At 34.1% G+C, this 20027-nt stretch overlaps 2 protein-coding genes across 2 annotated transcripts; both read left to right on the forward strand.

Annotated features, from left to right (window-relative positions):
- The first annotated feature begins 321 nt into the window (after positions 1-321).
- Positions 322-5771, forward strand: LOC138318268 (crt homolog 2-like). The gene is made up of 6 exons (XM_069260477.1): positions 322-945; positions 1304-1493; positions 2805-3010; positions 3666-3825; positions 4170-4315; positions 4863-5771. Exons 1-6 carry the CDS (start codon positions 518-520, stop codon positions 5005-5007), a joined length of 1275 nt encoding a protein of 424 aa, XP_069116578.1. The 5' UTR covers positions 322-517; the 3' UTR covers positions 5008-5771.
- A 5769-nt stretch (positions 5772-11540) lies between these two features.
- LOC138318269 (adenylosuccinate synthetase-like) lies at positions 11541-20027 on the forward strand. Its single transcript, XM_069260478.1, has 10 exons — positions 11541-11764; positions 15149-15251; positions 15818-15931; positions 17509-17566; positions 17984-18029; positions 18424-18485; positions 18820-18907; positions 19074-19197; positions 19403-19557; positions 19883-20027. The coding sequence occupies exons 1-10, from the start codon at positions 11573-11575 to the stop codon at positions 20009-20011; spliced, it is 1071 nt and encodes a 356-aa protein (XP_069116579.1). The 5' UTR covers positions 11541-11572; the 3' UTR covers positions 20012-20027.

Below are 20027 nucleotides of genomic sequence, written 5' to 3' on the forward strand. Positions count from 1 at the left end.
CTGTTGTAGCTGTGATAGAAGTTGTTTTCATTTCTTAAAATCTCAAGAAAACAAAAGTTTGAAGAATCAACACTGAAAATTTTACAGTAATACAGCTATATATTTATTCAAAATGCAAGGACAAAAAAGTTTTTAAAAAGATATTAATGAAAACGATGTGTTTAAATTGAATTTTGTGGTTAAAACAATGTGTTTAAATGTGTGTTTTATTTTTGGGTGAAAATTTTAAATTTCAATCTATTCACAAATTCGATGTAAGGAATATTTTAAAAATGATTATAGCCCTGGCATTCTGATAAAAGTGTTTTATTTACTCATTTCTAATTCCCCACTAATGACTAATAATTTTTAAAAGACCGCCCTTGCATCTTTAATATTTTGTACGAAGATCATGTGATCTGGTGTTTATATCACGTGACTTGTACAAAATGGCAGACACAGGTGCGTCAGCTGGCAAAGCAAACAGGAAAAGAAATGCTCAATTAATGATGTTACAAACATACTTATAGCTTTAAGTATGCCATCTTCTATCACAAAATGTGTTGGTCGATTCCTTGTGTTTTTACTGGCATGTGGAATTGTTCTGACATTGTCAACTTCGACCATTTTCACACCTCTATGGCTCGACTCTATTTCACAAGGAAATACCACTGTCAATGACAGCAATACAGACAACTACCGACACGTAGATGGATTCAGCATTATATTCCAAGTCAACGTAGTGTTCTTAATAATCAGTGGTATCGTTGTGTTATGTCTGAAATTATGTTCTACACAGCTAACCACTGCCAGTGAAACGTTTCCTAAAATGCAGTTTTTCTGGATAGGATTTGCTGATGCTCTGTCGTCCATATTTTCTGTTTATGCCTCAGGAGGTAAAAGAACAGCACCTTACCTACAGGCTATAGCTATAAATTTGGCTATCCCTGTCACATTTATCATAAGGTAAGTAGATGTTATGACCTTTAATTTTAAGTATATATATCAAAATTATTCATATCAAATAATAAATGAAAGTGTGGTAAAATTACATTCATGATAGATGTACATATATGGTTAGAATATCATAAGAGTAGCGTTTCATACTACATAGTCCAACCAATGTAACATCAAATACTTGTGTACAATTAATACCCGTAGTCAATACAATTTAAAATGTCGGCTATTATATAGTATTAGAAATGAGCTCTTATGTTATATGGTTCACCTATCAGATAAAAAGTTAATAATTTGTAGCAAGTAATTGGAGTATAAATTGATTTAAAGTAACACCATTATTTACCTTCAGCCATTTATTTTTTAGATTTCTACTGCTAAAGAAACGCCCCTCAACCAGGAAAGTTCTTGCTGCATTGACTGTACTTGTAGCTGAGTTCATAGCTTTGATTCCTTCCATATTTCCATCCCTTGAAAGTACCAAAACCAAAGAAGAAGATGGAGGTGCCACTGGTGTAGCAGGAGTGTTGTGGCCTCTGTGTTATGCTGTAGCCTTTGTAAGTGTCCATGATAAAACCCTTTATATTGTAACTCATAGAAATGTTATGGTAAAATAGCACTAATGCCATAAGATATTATATTTAAGTCTGTCAGTCAGGGTTACTACAATTTTATGTAGTTATTATCATATACCGGATCTTGAAAATTGCCCTGCAAAGTAGTTATAGTGTATAATTAGCCGATCTGTAAAAACACACATGAAATGTCATTGAAAACTTGTCACAATCAATTGCTTGCGTGTGTTGTCGCTCATATCATTTCAAATATCAAGAAGAATGTATAAGCACAACGTAGTAGTAATATAAATGTTTAGAGGAGCATGATTTTATTTGTGAAAACATAAGCGACCTGAGAATGTCATGGCAACAGATGTAGTAAAAATTTTGTACAATTTTCCTGGAAAACGTTAGCTGCAATATTGTAGCTCAAAAGACTTTTAGTCAGATAATGATGTCGCCTTTAGAGCTACAATTTGTGCCTATTACTGCTAATGGAGCAAAGTAATAGTTATGCAAACCATTATTAAAACGTTTGCATGCATTTTATCTTATTTGTTTTATATCGTTACCTACTAGACAATAAAAATTAAACCGTATAAAATATCAAATTCACAGCTAGACATTATTTTTTTTACATATACATATGAAGGCCTTTCTGAAGAGAATTTATACCGAAAGTCTTCAAATGATGAATTTGACGTCTTGTGAGCGGTACGGTAGATATTAAGAATGTTAGTGATGTTTGTTTAGGTTAACAACATTATGTAAATGCATGTATATGCGTAAATTAATCAGAAACCTACAACAAAGTATAGAAAATTGTGCCCAAGTGATTTTTGGAGGCGCTGCTCCACTACGACACATAGGGACCAATTCGTACCCGGCGGAAAGGTATAGTAGGCCGGGTACGTATATTCATTCTTCTAGGAAAACGTATGCAGTCTTCAGTGGGACGAAAGAAACATATAATTGATTTTAATCGATCATTGATTGGTTACATAAAACTGACGATCGATCATAAAATTTCAACCAATTCCTAACAGTATTGTCCATAAGCTAACCATGAATATTTCTGTCCACAAAATTATATCAAAGCTCAAACATATTTCATGTCATACAGTCTTGTTAACAACTTCGCTAGCCAAGCAAAGTGGTCTTGGTACTGATAAATTCATATTTGAGTTCTTTCATTAAATTACACACAAATTATAATCCAACACTATGGAGGCACTAATAGAACAGATCATAAGTATTTTAAAGAAAAGAGCTTAATAAATGAGACAGTGATTTTGTAAACATATGTTCCAGATACCACAAGCTGTTGTAAATGTTGTGATAGAGCGATCAACTAAATCCAAGATGAAAACCAAGACAGGAGAACTTGACCATGTCCATCCATTTTATCTGATGTTCTGGAGTTTTCTCTTCTGTTCCTTAAGTATGCTAGCTTTATTCTGGTCTGATATCCTACCTGGTTTTGGTATGACTGAAGGCATCACAGACTTCGCAAATGTGTGAGTACACATAATAACTAAATATCTAAATTCTAAGTAAAGCTTAGTTTAACCTAATCTAATTATTAAAAATAAGCTATTAAGCAAAAAAAAATGTCTATTGAGGGTTACATTGGCAAAAAAATAGGGTGGGTAGGTCAGAATTTTTTTTTTTTTTTTTTTTTTTAATGTCTTTCACTCTAAAATAATGGCCAGAACTGGAGTCTGAGATCGAATTTCCGACTTTTAAGGTTTTTTCGTATAACAGTTGGAAAAAAAAAATAGGGTCGGGGGTAAAAAATTAGGGTCGGTCGGATAACCCTAAACAGACATTTTTTTTTCCATATTTCAAATAATTTGGTTTTATTAGTTTAACATCCTATTGACAACCAGTAAGGATATGCCAGGTTTGTTGGTGGAGGAAAGCCATAGTACCTAGAGAAAAACCACCAACCAGCTGTCGGTATGTGGCAACTTCCCCACAAGGGATTTGAACTCACAACCCAGAGGTGGAGGACTTGTGGTACCGGTAATATTATGGGACATCATAACAACTCAGCCCCACAAATGATAATATCTTACTGTAAAAGAATTCATAGAAATTACACCAAATTTTATGTAAGTAGCATTGATACAACATATATAAAGGATAATGAAAGAATGCTTTGTTTTGCAGGTTCCTGTTCAATATAAAGTGTTTCATTGGATTAGATCACTGTAGAACAGACATGTACTTATTTGCTTGGGCGTGCATGATTGCAATGTTTACGAACAGAATCCTTGTTGTCTTGTTTCTACGTTTCTCCGAGGGGGCTAATTATCTTGTTGTCATACAGGTAGGATTACCAATTATCAGTATAAATAATTATTTTCATCTTTCATTTGATAAACATTTGTCAATTAAGTAAATTTATTGGGCAGTATTCCTGTCTTACTAGTAAAATGTTTAAAGTCTCTGGTCCATGTCCCGTTCTGCCTGTAATTACAAATGACTTATGGTAATATGTAAGGAGTGTTAAGGAACATTAACTTGTATAGCTTAATTGTGGTTGCATAAAAGAGAATTTGATTCATCCATAACTCTAGAATACATTGTCATGCATTTGCTTCTGCTATGGATGATATTCTTTTGCACTTTAAATTCAATACCTGAATCATTAAATGACTTGCTTTATTACAGAGTCTACAGACACCAGTGGTGCTGCTGTTTTGGACGTTATTCCAGGAACATCCTTTCCAGTGGAACCCTGAAGGCCATCTATCTACCTGGCTGAGCATTGTGGCTGTGGCTATTATACTACCTTCTATTTACGTTTATAATAAAGGGTAAATCAAAGCCCTTTTTTGTAACACCACTATCACTTTTATATATCACATATAATAACCAGAATTTAATCTAGCCCCAGAAGTTAATCTGGCCCTGAAGTTTAACTTTGAGGAAAACTTAGAATTATCCTTAATAGGATATCGTTGATACTCAAGGGGTTAATATCACTGACATTATATCCATCCTTTGACTATTTTATAGTTAAAGTGAAGGCACCAAAAGAAACAGGTAAACTGATCTTTATATATACATCAAAGGAATTGTTTAACGGTACACTAACTGACTGTGTTGCTTTAATTTCTACCCACAAAGGCATTATTTGGATGAATAAAAAATTTGAATGGGTAAGAGGGGAGATAAATCAGGGAGAAGACTTATATAGGCTTGCCTGTTGTCTGATCCCTTTAATATTTGTTATTAATAAAATATGTTGAAATGAAATGATAAATCAGAGAATTATGATAGTTGGAAAAAAGAAACACAACTGATAAATATGAATTTTAATGATGAAAATTCTTTGATGTTGATAAAATCTTTTATTTACAGTGATATTGATACCTCAGACAGACCTAATTACCAGCAGTTATCGGTTGATACCAGTGTTCCGACCTACCAAAGTATACAGGCTGATTCACCAAATGGATCTGAATTTCATTATGTGTCCTTTGCTGATGAATCTGCCACAGAATGAACATTCCAAGTATTTAAATGATGCAAGACAATCAAGTTATATCACTGCTAAATGCTTTTATTTGAGTTAAAACTTCCTTGTAAATCCATTGTGAATGAATGTATTAAAGGAGGAATGAATAAAGAAAGGGTTCTTAGTGCAGTTTAGATTTTACAATAATTTCTTTTTAATATGATCGTTTGATGTTTTACTTATATTATTGAATGAAGTAAGGTGTAGATATATTATAGCAAACAGATGGAGTATGTACTGTAAACGGGTATACATGTATACAAATATATGAATTAAATAGCTGATGTACAATGATAAAATTATGGTTATAGTATATTTGAGTAGCTTGTGAATGTAAACATAAAATGTGCAATGATTTTCTTATCTCAGGAACATTCTGAAGATCATTATTATTTGCTTTATTAACTGTATTCAAATTCATGAACACAATGACCAAAATGAAAAAAAAAAATATACATGTATTAGAAAGTCATGTAATTATACTGCATTCCATATAGTAACTTGACACAGGTATTTTACTTTTGTCTGATTTTTTGTAATTATTTGTTACTGAATATGGACTACAGAATATTTAATCACACCGGTTGTTTCTTGTAATGTTGATTTTGTGAAATAAGCTCATGTTTTTTCATTTTGTTGATATCAAGTTATGCACTGTGATATTTGATGGTCCTCTAAATATGCATAATGTAATTTATTTTGAATGAATGACCACTTTAAATATTTTTATTTATAAATTTGTTTTATTCTTACAGTTCTTAGTGTTATTTGTTGGCTTTGACTATATGCTGATGCTCTTTTCAAACATACTCTCCCAGCCATTTAGTTGGCAAAGATTGCAAAGAGAATGAAGGGAGGTAGGTCTGGAATATCATCCTCAGTGGCGTAGGAAGATGAAACGTAGGGGGCAAAGGTCCTCCCCCCCCCCCCGCCGCACCTACAGGAGGAGATTAATTCAACTCCCAACCATATATGCTTTATACATTTTTCATATATCAGTAAATTTAATCTTGTACACATTTATAGACAGTGGGGTCGCTAGAAGGATATTAACGAATACGCAAATTGGCCAAATTAGCGTGTGAGCGCCATAGGCGCGAGATTTTAGTGTTTTAGGTGTCTGAGGGTGACCCCCGGGAAAAAATATAGTAATTTAGAATGTGGATGATGTTTACAATGTATTTGATGATTTTGCGAGCGCCCGAAAGCACGGGATTTTGGTGTTGGGGGGGTCCGGGGCCTCCTCTAGGAAAATATTACAATTTAGAATAGCTTAAATGAGTTTTGATGAATTTGCGAGTGCCCGAAAGCGTGATATTTTGTTGTTTGGTGGGGGATCCGGGGGTCTCCCCCGGGAAAAAATTACAATTTAGAATGGCTTAGATGAGTTTTACGATGTATTTTAATGATTATAAAGCGTTCTTAACATGCTAATTTTTCGATTTAAAGCTGCTTGCATTTAGAAATGATAATTGTGTCGTCAAAATATTATGCAACCCTACTCGATCTGAATACACCGGTTTCACACCTTCGGCACATGGTTGTGTAACATAAAAAATGAATTAATTGTCTCGCTAAGACATAAACAAATTGATCTTTTAAGAGAAATTTTTTAAGTAGTACATAGAATCCTTTGATGGACATTTTTAGTCTAGTTCTGTGTATTGAATTTTGACTAGGCCTATTTAAGGTTTGACATTATGTGCTTAAACGTTTTAGGAAATGCGCCGCGCAGAGGAAAATTTTCTAGAATGTAGTACGAAAAATGTGCAGGAGGACCCTTTTTCTCTCAAATAAGTTTTTTAGAAAATTTTAGTCGGGGGGGGGGGGGGGCAAAAAGACATGTTTCCCCCTTGGTATCATCTAAGGAATAGCGAAACAAGAATCGTTTATGGACGGTCAACGGACGAAACATTGGGATAAAGATAGCTGTTCATGTAAAAGTATGTTGGTGTATTTTTGCATACTTTAATGTTGTTTTTTTTTTTATTATTATTATTCATTTTTTTGCCCACGCTTGAGATAGGTTTCAAATAGTAATATACAAGATAACAAAAAGGTGGTTTGAGTCGAGGGGCCCTGGTATGATTTTTAACCAATGATATATACCGTAATTGCCGTTATTATCGCCCCTCCCTTTTTCTGGAGAAGGAATTGATGTTGTATAAACGCCCCCATCCCATGGATTTACGTGTAACCGCAGGGACCTAGCACGAATTTCTAACCAACAGTACATGTATATAATAACTGTTGGTTAGAAATTCGTGCCAGGTCCCTGTGGATTGTACAAGCTGTTTTACAACATGTGATGCCTCTAAGAGCATTGTATCCCATATTATATGAACTTACGAGTCTTTTGCATGTGAATCACGACATTATAAATGACCTCAAAGGTTAAAGGCATATACACGTTTACTGTAACAGATTAATGAGTCATAAGTACAGAAAGAGTTTAAATATGGCTAACGTTTTTCGTCCACAACTTTGGTTCACCAATAATGTAAGCGCCCCCTTTGGTACAATATTTCTAGTGCCCTGGACACTAATTACGGTCACTACGGTATATGTATTTGTGTCAGGTCCCTGTGGTTGGAGTTGCCAGGTGCGCTTAAAACATGTCACTCTCAGAAAATTAAAATTACCATCTGTACCACAGGCACACATATCTTTGTTTTGATAGCGATTTTATTATAGATGTCTTGGTAATATTATGATAATACATATATATTATTACTAAGACATGCTATCATTTTCAAATGATCTGAATTGTATACACGAGTATACACGTATATATATCTATCACACGTTATTAGTGCGAACGTACTCTCACACTATTGTTTTCCTTGTCGTGTGTTGAGTCTATGTACATCCGATATGCGCAAAGTTGAACTGCGCACGCGATATCGTCTCATAATTTCTGGTTTAATAGATTTCGTCGTGATTTAGTGACACCAACCTTTTAAAAACTGGAAACTTTCAGAATAATACAATGTAGTTCAGGTTTAAATAGTCTATAAAAAGTGACGAAACGGATAACTTTTAGTACCGGTCAAAGGTATTTACAGCGTTATTTAGCAATTACATTTAATTTATATTACATCATTCTAGGTGTACGTTGCAATATCGCTTGCTGCGGTTCTGATACAAATTTATAAAATTGCCCACCCAGCCTTACGTAAGAGAAAAAGAATTAAAAAAAAAATATTATATAATGTACAATATCAGTCTGGGTGCCTGAGCTCTAGATCTGATGTACCCGAGATAAAAGCATAACACATGTAAGTCATCACGTGCACAGAGACTGGACAGTGCTGTAGCGGACGACTATTTTGATCAGCGAAACAAGTTTATCGTATCAATATCAATAAAATCGTAAACAAACTTCGATTTAACAAAGAACACAATTAACAAAGTTCAAAATAACTTCACATTTCAAGTTCTGATGAAGTAAAGGAAAGTATTTATTAAAATATATCAAAGACGTAAATCATCTCCTTGCAAAAGTGCCAAGGGTGAAAGGGTAATGAGCGATAGTGTCACGTATAAGGTATATATCTGCGGGTTATTCATTAATTATCTGTTACATTTGCAAAATATTTCAGAGCAAGAGCCTATTGTACTGGAAATTAAGGTCTTAGGAAGTAGTTAGCGAGCACTTAATGTCTAACAAACATATTTCTAGTGTTTAATTTGTTATCATAAACATCTTTTCGAAGATACAGTTGGATACATTGTAAATTTATATTACATTTATGTGACAAATTGGAAGATCTTGAATATCGATCAGCTACATTGTATATGTGAGCAACAATGTATATTATTTATTTATATATGTGTATACACGTCTAGCTGATTCTACTGATTCTTTACTCCATAATATACAAGCTTAAACATTATTCCGGAGGTAAAACTGAATTTGAAATAAAGTATCAGCCTGGATACTCCAGGAGATCAGAGGGTCACCAACGTTACTATGACCCACCCTTTGAATATGTCATAGCAAATCTGAAGCAACAGAAAACACATAAGTAATTTAGTTCTTTGATTTTGATAGAAAGAAAAACATCGGAACTTAACGGTCATCTGACTGTAAATACAATATAGACTGGATTACACGGTAAGTTGTATGTTTAACAAATTTTAACATATTTTACCCCCTGTGACCTTGAAGGTCAAGGTCATTCATTTGAACAAACTTAATAGCCCTTTATCCAAGCAGGCTACCGGCTGATCCAGAGTCTTAGTTATATACAATAAGTCATTTAATGATTACAGCATATTTGACCCTGTGACCTTGGATGAAGGTCAAGGTCATTCATTTGAACAAACATGGTAGCCCTTCATCCTAGCATGTCACAGGTCCAATATCGGGCATCGAGGTCTCTTAGTTATTAACAAAATGTCATATAAAGATTTTAGCCATTTTGACTCCTGTGACCTTGAGTGAGGATCAAGGTCATTCATTTGAACAAACTTGGTAGCCCTTCATCCCAGCATGTCGCAGGCCCAATATCAGGTGTATATGCCACTTTGTTATTCACAGGAATTCGTTTAAAGATTTTAGCCATTTTTACCCCAGTGGCCTTGAATGGAGGGCAAGGCCATTTTTAACAACTTGGTAGCCCTTCATCCCAGCATGTCGCAGGCCCAATATCAGGTCTATATGCCTCTTTGTTATTCACAGGAATTCGTTTAAAGATTTTAGCCATTTTTACCCCTGTGACCTTGAATGAAGGGCAAGGTCATTTGTTTTGAACAACTTGGTAGCCCTTCCTCTCAGCATGTCACAGGCCCAATATCAGGTCTCTAGGCCTCTTTGTTATTCACAGGAATTCATTTAAGATTTTAGCCATTTTTACCTCTGTGACCTTGAATGAAAACCAATGTCATTCATTTGAATACACTTGGTAGCCATTCATCCCAGCATGTCACAGGTCTAATATTAGGTCTCTAGGCCTATTTGTTCTTGACAAAAATTCGTTTAAAGATTTCAGTCATTTTGGCCCCTTGTGACCTAAATGAAGTTCAAGGTGATTTGTTTGAATAAAATTAGTAGCCCTTCATCCCAGCATGTCACAGGCCAAATACCAGGTCTCTAGGCCTCTTCGCTATTCTCAAGAAGTCGTTTAAAGATTTTAGCCATTTTTACCCCTGTGGCCTTGAATGAAGATCAATGTCATTTATTTGAACAAATTTGGTAGTCCAGTTCATCCCAGCATGCTGCAGGCCCAATATTCGGTTATTGAGAAGAAGTCGTTTAAATGAAAGGTTTACGCACGACGACGGACGGTGCATGATGAACAATAGATCATCCTGACCCTTCGGGATAAATGACCTAAAAATCGCTCTTTCCAACGGTTGTAACCTTTTTTTATGAAGACGTGCTAGAAATATGATTCTTTTTGACCGCTAAATCTATATGTGGGTAGATTTTTTTTTCGGGGAGCTTTCACCCTTTACGTGTTATGAAGAATTTTACCGGGTTTTTTTTTTTATCAAGACTCATAAAACGTCTAAAAATGGTGACGTTGCTAAATTACTTTTATGTTTCCGAGAGAGGATCTAAAAACGTTTTACTTGTCAGTTAAGATACTCGTTAAAGCAAGCTCTTCAGAGCGTAACATCCACCTGTACATTCACCTTATATATTCACTTTAAATTATTGAAGGAAAGCCAATTTACAGGTTAAAATCATCAGTGCGAAACTTTTCAAGGCGTCATGTCCATTATATTGGGATAAATTACATCACACGACAGATTTCAACCGAGGAGGGCCATTTCAGCAGATATTCAAATCTCTGATTTCAGTTAAGCTTCTCGAGATATTGTCAGGTGTACCTCTCTATATGTGCATTGTTTAAATATACTAAATACGCGAGGATAACTTTGGAATGTTTAAAAATAAGTAATTTTCAGATGGTGTGAGTACGGTTTTGGGAAGAAAAAAACAATGTTTTGATTGATATATTAAATGATAATTAAGGACTTATCGGTTTTAATAGCACGATTTTCATAAAACATGAAAAAGTGCTTATTTTTGTGCATGCAAATATCATATTTGATATCTTTAATTATTAGGAAAAAGTACCTAGTCATATAAAACATTATATATATATATAGATCTAATGTTAAAACTTATTAATATGTGTGAAAAAAATCAAGAATTTATAAGTCAATTATAAATAATCGGAAAAATTACATGTTTAAACCAGAGACATGGATAATTTTATACAATTTAAATCTGTTTACGGTAAACTAATGTAATAATTAAGCAAGTACTACATGTAGCTGTCCAAATGAAGATTGCTGTGCTTCTAATATACATGATTAAACAGTGCGTTTTTGGTAAATTATCCCAGTAGTATTGTAATTATTTAATAAAACAACTGAGCTGCTGTAGTCATGCTTTAAATATTGATCGAGAGTAAATCATGTAAATAAACGGACGACCGTGGGCACGCCTATATATAGGGTTTAGAGGCTGGTTTTATTTTTAGCTGGTCGTTTGTATCGAACGCGACGTACTATTTCCCGCGTTCGACCACATGTGCGCATGGCCATGGCAATGAATGGTGGAAACAACATTGAAGTCATGTCGAGGAATGGTGATGTTCCTATGAAAAAGCAGCGGTTTAACACCCGTGTGCCCGTTAAAGTAGTTCTGGGATCACAATGGGGAGACGAAGGAAAGGGAAAAATTGTCGACATGTTGGCAGCGGACGTGGAGATCTGCTGTCGATGTCAGGTAAAATTATTCCGCAATCTTCCTGATGTTGATATTCGTGTATAAGATCGGGGAGAATATATAGGCCTAAACTGCCCCCAGCATTAGCTGTGAAGTCGATGAGTTGTATAAACAATCAGATACCTTATCAAAACAGTAACGTTACTCAACAAAATACCTCTGTGCTGTACTTCATGTATAATTTAGCAAAATTCTTCGGGTAATGTTTTAAATATTGGCAAAGACCTTGAGGTTGTCATTGAATTTCAACCCAATTTTAATTCTTCGAAATATCTCACAATATTTTGAGGTAATGCATGCATGATTCCTGTAATGATTGATTTCATATTTAAAATGGTTGACACCTGATCAAAGGTTATTACTTGTGAAAAATTTAATGTTTTTAACTTGGAACAGTTTGTAGACGGCCTCTTGTAAAGTTGTCGCCGACAAAAACGCCGCATAAGATTGAAATAAACTCATTCACTGGATAATAGCCAGCGTCGCTTGCCAATTTTTGTTCTCGAGTTCCAAAAAGGCCTGTATTATGATCATTTTCCTCCAACTTTCATATCTTTTATATTATTTACTAATTTAATAAAAGTAAAGATCAAATATCTTATTCCCTAATGCGTGATTCACTTAAGTTAAATAATAATTATGCTTCATAACAACAGTACTAACAACATTTAATAGAACTAATTGAAAAGTTAATGTTTTGCAAATTGAACCTGGTTTATTTTCACTGTACCCAGACATACCATGAGGTTTTGTTTCAAAAGCCAAAGAAGTTTATATATGATTGATATGCGAGTCACTAATCTGCACAAAAAAAAATCTTTCAAATGATTATGATTATGATTTAATTTTATCATATACATGTGACTAACATTTTGTATATAAGCATATACATGTGACTAATATAAAATATATTGTAGTTTAGAATATAAAGATGGTCTAAAAAGAAGCACAATTAATTGAAATGTGATTATATATTAAATTGACTGAAGGTCTAGTAAATCAGTACTTGTAACTTACTTTGTCAGTTTCATTATCAATATTGACATTGCTTTGATACATGTTTTGGCACATCTCTATCTTCAGAAGACTTTTATAATTAGTCTTACAGCAATACCGCTTATTATTTAGCAAAACTTGTAACTTCTAATTGCTAAATATTTAAGCGGTATCGCTGTATGATATACACATTTTGTGTTATTTCTTTTGCTCTACATATTTGGAGAAAATAAACAAAATATTAAAAGGAATGCTTTAGGTCATATTCCTTTCTCTGGGGAGACACGATTGTCTTAAAATAATTTACTTTTTTTGTTCAAAATGTTAGTCAACTAGTAATTAACGAAGATGAGTTGGTTGATTTAGGTTTTGCTCAAAGTGTGAAATAGCCTGATAATATGTGCTGCTCAGTGAAGGAAGTAAGATTTCTGCTATCACAAGGAGACACAAGGAGACATGGCACTGATATAATATATACATAAATAAAAATAAACAAAATGTCATGATCACTTGCTGGAATCTTGAATTTATATTGACTTCACACAGTTTTGGTTGTACTTCAGCTGACAGCCAATGCCTGTTTGGTCACATGTGATAAATCAAAATCATAACATTAGGGCCGAAATGAGGCTTAATATATGGTATCAATATAGCTAGTTGTTATTTAGGCCGTTGTATACAAAGATCTACAGGTATGCTGCTGTGAGCTAGGGAGTACTTACTACTACACCTCAAACACTGTGTTAATGGACTCTGTGTGTACGTGTAGGTGGCTGCTGTTGGTACTTAATTAACAAAGTCTGTAGCTTGGTATGAATCCCTGAATGTGTACCATTTTCCTTTGGATGAACATCAGAACTGTGTCATGTATACAAACATGAAGATGTTGGTACTTGGAGAGAGATCAGACTGTAACTGATATAGCCACAACACAACAGTAATATACACAGCATGTGTGCAGTCATGTTCTCAACCAAAAACATTCCATGTCAGGTCGCTTCCAGTATACCTAGCTAGAATCTCTGATCTTGTGGCACCTTTGTTCGGAATTTTATAAAGGCACCTTTATTATGATAACAACAGTGTTCAATCTATGATTATTTTTCGTGGGTCCTTTTCAATGGTTTTTGTGAAAACAATGGGTCCCACAGTGTTATAGATACCCATTCCCAGAAATTTCATGGGTCCTTTTAAAATTCTGTGAGTCCAGGACTCAGTATGCGCACCTAGATTTATCACTGCAACATCACTTATGCAGCTTCACCAGAGATTATACTCAACTGAATTATAAAAAATTATTTTGAAATTTGAGAGGGGTTGCAATTCCATCCATCCATCTATGCATCCATCCCGACCATGTCTGTCGCATGACTCGCATCCCATCAAGTCATGTCAGTCCCAATAAGTTTGGATATTTGAAGGGAGGGTGTTGTTACTATTTTGTCTTGCAGACATTTCTAGTTTCATGACATATCAGTGATACCACCGGCCATATGTTGTATTGATTATGAATAATTTGGTTATGTTCAAAAAGTTTGAGAGAAATGTAGATCTGATATAAATTATCACAAGCTGTGAAGGTAGAAAAAAAATATTCATAGGAAAGTATTTATAAATATTGATGTGGTGTAGTTTTTTTAATCTAATAGAAAAAGTACCAAACTGAAAGCATGAAATGAGTGTTAATTAGAAAAAGTACCAAAGCATGAAATTAGTGTTTGCATAAGAAAAAGTACCAAAGCATGAATCAAGTGTTTGTAATTTTATCTGGGTTTTTTTGGCAAATTTTAAATGTTAAAGATATAAAAAAAAAAACCATTTATCAGGTATACAAGGACTGCAATTTAAAATGACAAAAGAAAATGTGTAGGTTTAGATACATATCTATCATTATTTTTCTAAAACAAGTGACCTATATTTGCAGATGACTTTTTCACATGTGATTGTATAGATGTGATAGGACTATCAAACAATTGTAATGTATTCATATGTAAATTAATACATACCATATTTGACCCAATACTCAATAATTTCAGGGGCCTGTACGTATACCTTTTTGAATTGGGGAACAAAAACTACATTTCATCTTTCTTGAAACATGTTTATATTTTAAAGACTTTTTGTTTATTTGGGAAAATATTTATATCAAATGGGAAAGTACAACAAAAAATCTCTAGGGGAAGGGCCTTTATTCGGCCTCAAATGTACTAAGAAAAAAATCACTGAGATGGTAATAAAAGCTAAACTTGAATGACTTTGGAAGTTCATTTTAATGTGTGATTTATATAATTCATTATAATTTTCCTTTCATATCATGAGATATGTAAGGAGTGTATTTATGATATTAATTAATTGATTATTATTTTTGTACTGTTATATGTTTAATAGGGAGGCAACAATGCTGGCCATACTGTAGTGGTGGGGGACAAGGCGTACGACTTCCATCTACTGCCCAGTGGTATTGTCAACAAAAACTGTACTGCTGTTATAGGTAGGTGATCCTACGATAAGCGTAATAACATGATCACTGTTAGTTAATGTTGGAATGGTTAAAGTCTTTTGATGAAAACATGATGGATGTGAAGATATATGTATAAATTATAGTACCTGCCTTTAATTACCTATTAAACATGGATATGTTTTGTTGCTGTAATATTTTATGGAAAGATTTTTTCTTGTAAACTATTGTAATTTTGTTTATGGTATTAGCAGCATTTTGGAGTGTCACAGTGGATTTGTGATAATTTGGATGCTGATAGTCAGGGAAATTCATAAATATTAATCAGTTTGGCCTGGGAACATCCCAAGCTATCAAGGGTCTGTTAGGAAGTGTATGCCATGGCTGAAAGAGCACTTGGCATTTCGCAATATAATTATATAACTTGTAGTTCTGCTGGTGGACTTTGGTGCATTTATCTTAAGTAGCTTTGTAAATACATATACATTTGTACTTTAACTTAAAGCAAGTGGTATTCATGTTATGAAATAGTTGAATATGATATTTATTTCAAAGTTCTTTATTAGTAGTGAAATTAGTTTCATTTTGTTTGTTCCCAGGTAATGGAGTTGTGATTCATCTGCCAAACCTGTTTGAGGAAATCAAAAAGAATGAAGACAAGGGACTGACAGGCCTGAAGAAGCGCTTGATAATCTCCACGAGAGCACATCTAGGTAGGTATACAACTGGGATATTTCTGTTAGCTAAAAATCATGTTATTAAAACTACTTAAATTATCTTATTTGAAATCCTGTTTTAATATGGAGGTAACTAATCAATCTTACTATTGTACCAGATTTACATTAAAGATAGACTTGTGCAGTATTAATGGCCATTTTCAGTTCCATGTTCCTGAAAAGTTGTGTATTTCTGTTGTTATAGGGAGAAATGACATAAGACTGGCCTGCCCTTGCATTAACTAATACTGGTCATAGCTAAGCTGTGGGTAAGTACTACAGAATTCATGATAATGTTTGAGTGGTTACAAACAATAGAGTTCAGCTCTTACCTTACTGCATCTAGTCTTTATTCAGCAGTTGTAACTTTGTTAGGGATAATGGTTCTGCCCTAAATGACCTTAGTTGTCTGTGGGCCATAAACCAAACACACAAATTGGCAGTTGTTACTTTGTGGTCTGTAGATCAGGATTTGGGAGGGGGGATTATGCCTTTCAAATATAAAACTTGTTATTTTAAATTGAATTAGTTGTTAGATAGAGATTTGTGATGTTTTGCAGCATTGTAAACAAATTTTAAAAGGTAGAAGTTTTAGTTTTTGCCCCTTTCCTAATGTTTTCTTGTGTATGTATTCAGGACTGATCTAAACAGTCAGATTGTTTTTTTACTGTTTAGATCAGGTGTATGACCTTGGTTTTCTCCCATGTTTGATCTCGGCATTTTTTATCCAATTTCTGCTCCACACAGCTTGTGTGGCATGAGCTATGAATAATTAATAACAAAGGTACAGTTACTGATACAATGTTAACATGTCTTGTACATGTTTTCTTTCAGTAATGTGAAGCAGAGATATACCTTGATGCCATTTGATACAAACCTGCATTATTTAGTATTTTGGAGTTCAGTGATTGGTTCTGAATTATTTAGTAAGGTGTAATATAAGGTTTATATACTCCTTTCATCATGTTAGGGCTTTCGTTTCATTATTTGTATGGTTTATGATCTCTGTGACTGAAATGTTGTAAATGATATGTTACATAATGTATTACCTGTCCCTGATAACCAGAGGGAACAATTTCATTATCTATTGAACTACTAGGTTATTTGGTAGGTGTAGTTGATTCAAGTAAAGTTTGTGTTTCTTTTGAATTGTTGTCCCTGGGTTTTGACTGTTAAAATATTGGAAGTTGGTCAGTTTTAGCTTGTTCATCATTAGTAAACTTGGAATTTAGAAGCTTGGGAAATTATTTTTGTAAAATGTAGGACCTACTCTGCACAAATTTTCAAATGATCTGTGTGATACTGATTTCTTTTTGAGGATTGAAGTAGGTCAGTCCAGGCTTTAGTGTACATTATCATTTTAGTGAGTTATATTGTTATGTTAAAGGTTAGAAGACTTAGTCATGTGAACTTTTGCCTTAAACCACACAAACATTGTCTCCTAAAAATATTGTGAATTCTGTAGTACTTACTTACATCTTATTTTGCTGTATTTTGACATATTTGATATGCAGAATGTAGTGCCAGGCTGTAGTAGTGGAGAAGTAAGCTAAAAAAATTGTTATCTCTTTCAGTGTTTGATTTACATCAACAAGTTGATGGTATGCAAGAACAAAACAGAGGCAAAAACTTGTAAGTGTAAGAAAGTTTGAATTGTCTTAAAGAATCATTTTAGTTTTATTTCAAGAAGGCAGTTACGTGGACACAATGGAAACTCTCATGTTTGTGAGAAACTTACTGTTCATATCAAAGCCTATGAAAGTATTCCGTAAAACATTAATCCAACCGCAGGACACCAGGTTTGGTATAGGGATGTGTAGATAAACAATGTAGAAATAATAGATTGGAGAGACAATTATGAATAGTAGTAATTGAGTAGTAGTAATTGATTTTGATGTGTAAGGTTGAGACATTTTGATGTGTGAAGGTTTATATAATAAGTGTTGTTTTATTGAAAGAAAACATCAGCTGGTATCATATAAAACAAGTCAGTCATTATTACTTGTTTTCAGGCAAAAAACTAAATACCTTGTTTTGTGCAAATTCCAGAATTGGTACTACGAAAAAGGGAATTGGCCCGGCATATTCATCTAAGGTATGCAAAATCTATGTTGGACAGCCATTCAAACTTGGAAGTCCGCATTTACTTTACCTTATCCTTGCAAAGTCTGTTACAAATACTTTAAAAGCTATTGAGGATCATATTGATTATGTACTTGTCTATATTAATCCTATTTCCTAAGGTGAATTAGGTGTTTAGTGCCATAATATGTAGAATAAAGCACAGTTCCTCTCTGTTCCATGTGCTAGATAAACTAAGAGTCATCTTCAGTTCCATGTGTGCTAGATAAACTAAGAGTCATCTTCAGTTCCATGTGTGCTAGATAAACTAAGAGTCATCTTCAGTTCCATGTGTGCTAGATAAACTAAGAGTCATCTTCAGTTCCATGTGTGCTAGATAAACTAAGAGTCATCTTCTGTCTTGTCAGGCAACAAGGAATGGTTTACGAATCGCTGATCTTCTTGGTGACTACTCCTATTTTTCAGAACAGTAAGTACATCAACCTCCATTATAAACTTCTTAAACAATCTATTTGTTTTGTTTGGCTCTTTTACTGCTTGTCAAAAGAGCACATTTAGAATTTTCTCTACCTCGTTCCTCGCTTGTTGATTTTGGTTGTATATATGTATGTAATTTCTTGCATATGATTTTGTACATTGTTACTTACAGATAAATAACTTAAAGGAGAAGTGGACATGTATGTACTTTGCCTTTAACCTGGTATCTGTGCAGTATTGTAATACTATCTGCTGAGTTACCTTACATATATCGTGTTTTCCTAGGTAAAATTAATGATGGATTCATTTGTTTCTTTGTAAACTAGATTCAGTAAGCTGGTTGACTTCTATATCCGACAGTTCCCAGAGCTGAAAGAGGTGGTCAATGTAGAGGCTGAACTGGAACGCTATAAGGTAAGTACACAGTGATCGGTTCTTGTCCCCAGTCCAGTACATAAAGCATTTTTAATAGACCCAAAGAATTTCTCCAGAAATGGTTCACATTAACTCTGCATAACCCATGGTTTTTGACAGAACAAATAAAAATGGATTCATAGAAAACACTATCACTGTTTACTAGGTACTACGAGAGGAGGTTCGTCCAATGGTGCGGGATACCATTCCCTACCTGCACAAAGCCATCATTGACTGCAAGAACATCCTGATCGAGGGAGCTCAGTCCAACATCCTGGACATTGACTTTGGTATGCTTGGTTTGATCTTAGATTGGGAAGAAAGAGATCAGCATAAAGTTCTATTTAGTACTTTTCAATTTTATATGAAATAAATGTTAAATTAGTTAGATATTTAGAGAAAAAGAATGTATTTGATATGCATTGAATAGGTACACATGTAAAATATTTTATAATGATGTGTAAAATTTTGAAGATTGAAATATTTTTGTTCAAGGTCTCTACCCATATGTGACCTCATCAAACTGCAGTGTTGGAGGTATTTGTACGGGCCTTGGAATTCCCCCTCATGTTCTAGGGGATGTGTTTGGTGTCGCCAAGGCCTATCTCACAAGAGTTGGCAGCGGTGGATTCCCTACAGAACTCACATGTGTAAGACCATTAAGATGTGTAGATCTTACAGGCACCAGACGGGTTTATTTAAGATATAACTAGCCATTAGCCATAACTGATGGAGATTTTAAGATGTTTAGAGCTCACATACATTTGATCAGTTCATATTATGGTCAAAACTTACTAATGAAAAAAAAAGTTCATAAAAATGGCCAAATTAACATCGAGTCAATGAGGTCATGGTTGGTGTTGAAAGAAGCCTTGTGAAAACATATATGTACCAGTCGTATACTGCAGTCATGTCATTAAAATAAATTTATCTTTAACAGATTTAGTATGCTAAGATTTTATGTTGATTTTACAGGACAAAGGTCAGATCTTGGTTGATAGAGGTCATGAGTACGGAGTTACCACAGGTCGCAGGCGGCGCGTGGGTTGGTTAGATATGGTCATGTTCAGGTACTCCAACATGATCAATGGTTTTACATCGTAAGTATCATTCATATATA

Source organism: Argopecten irradians, chromosome 3 (assembly GCF_041381155.1).
Source record: "Argopecten irradians isolate NY chromosome 3, Ai_NY, whole genome shotgun sequence".
NCBI classification, from domain to species: domain Eukaryota; kingdom Metazoa; phylum Mollusca; class Bivalvia; order Pectinida; family Pectinidae; genus Argopecten; species Argopecten irradians.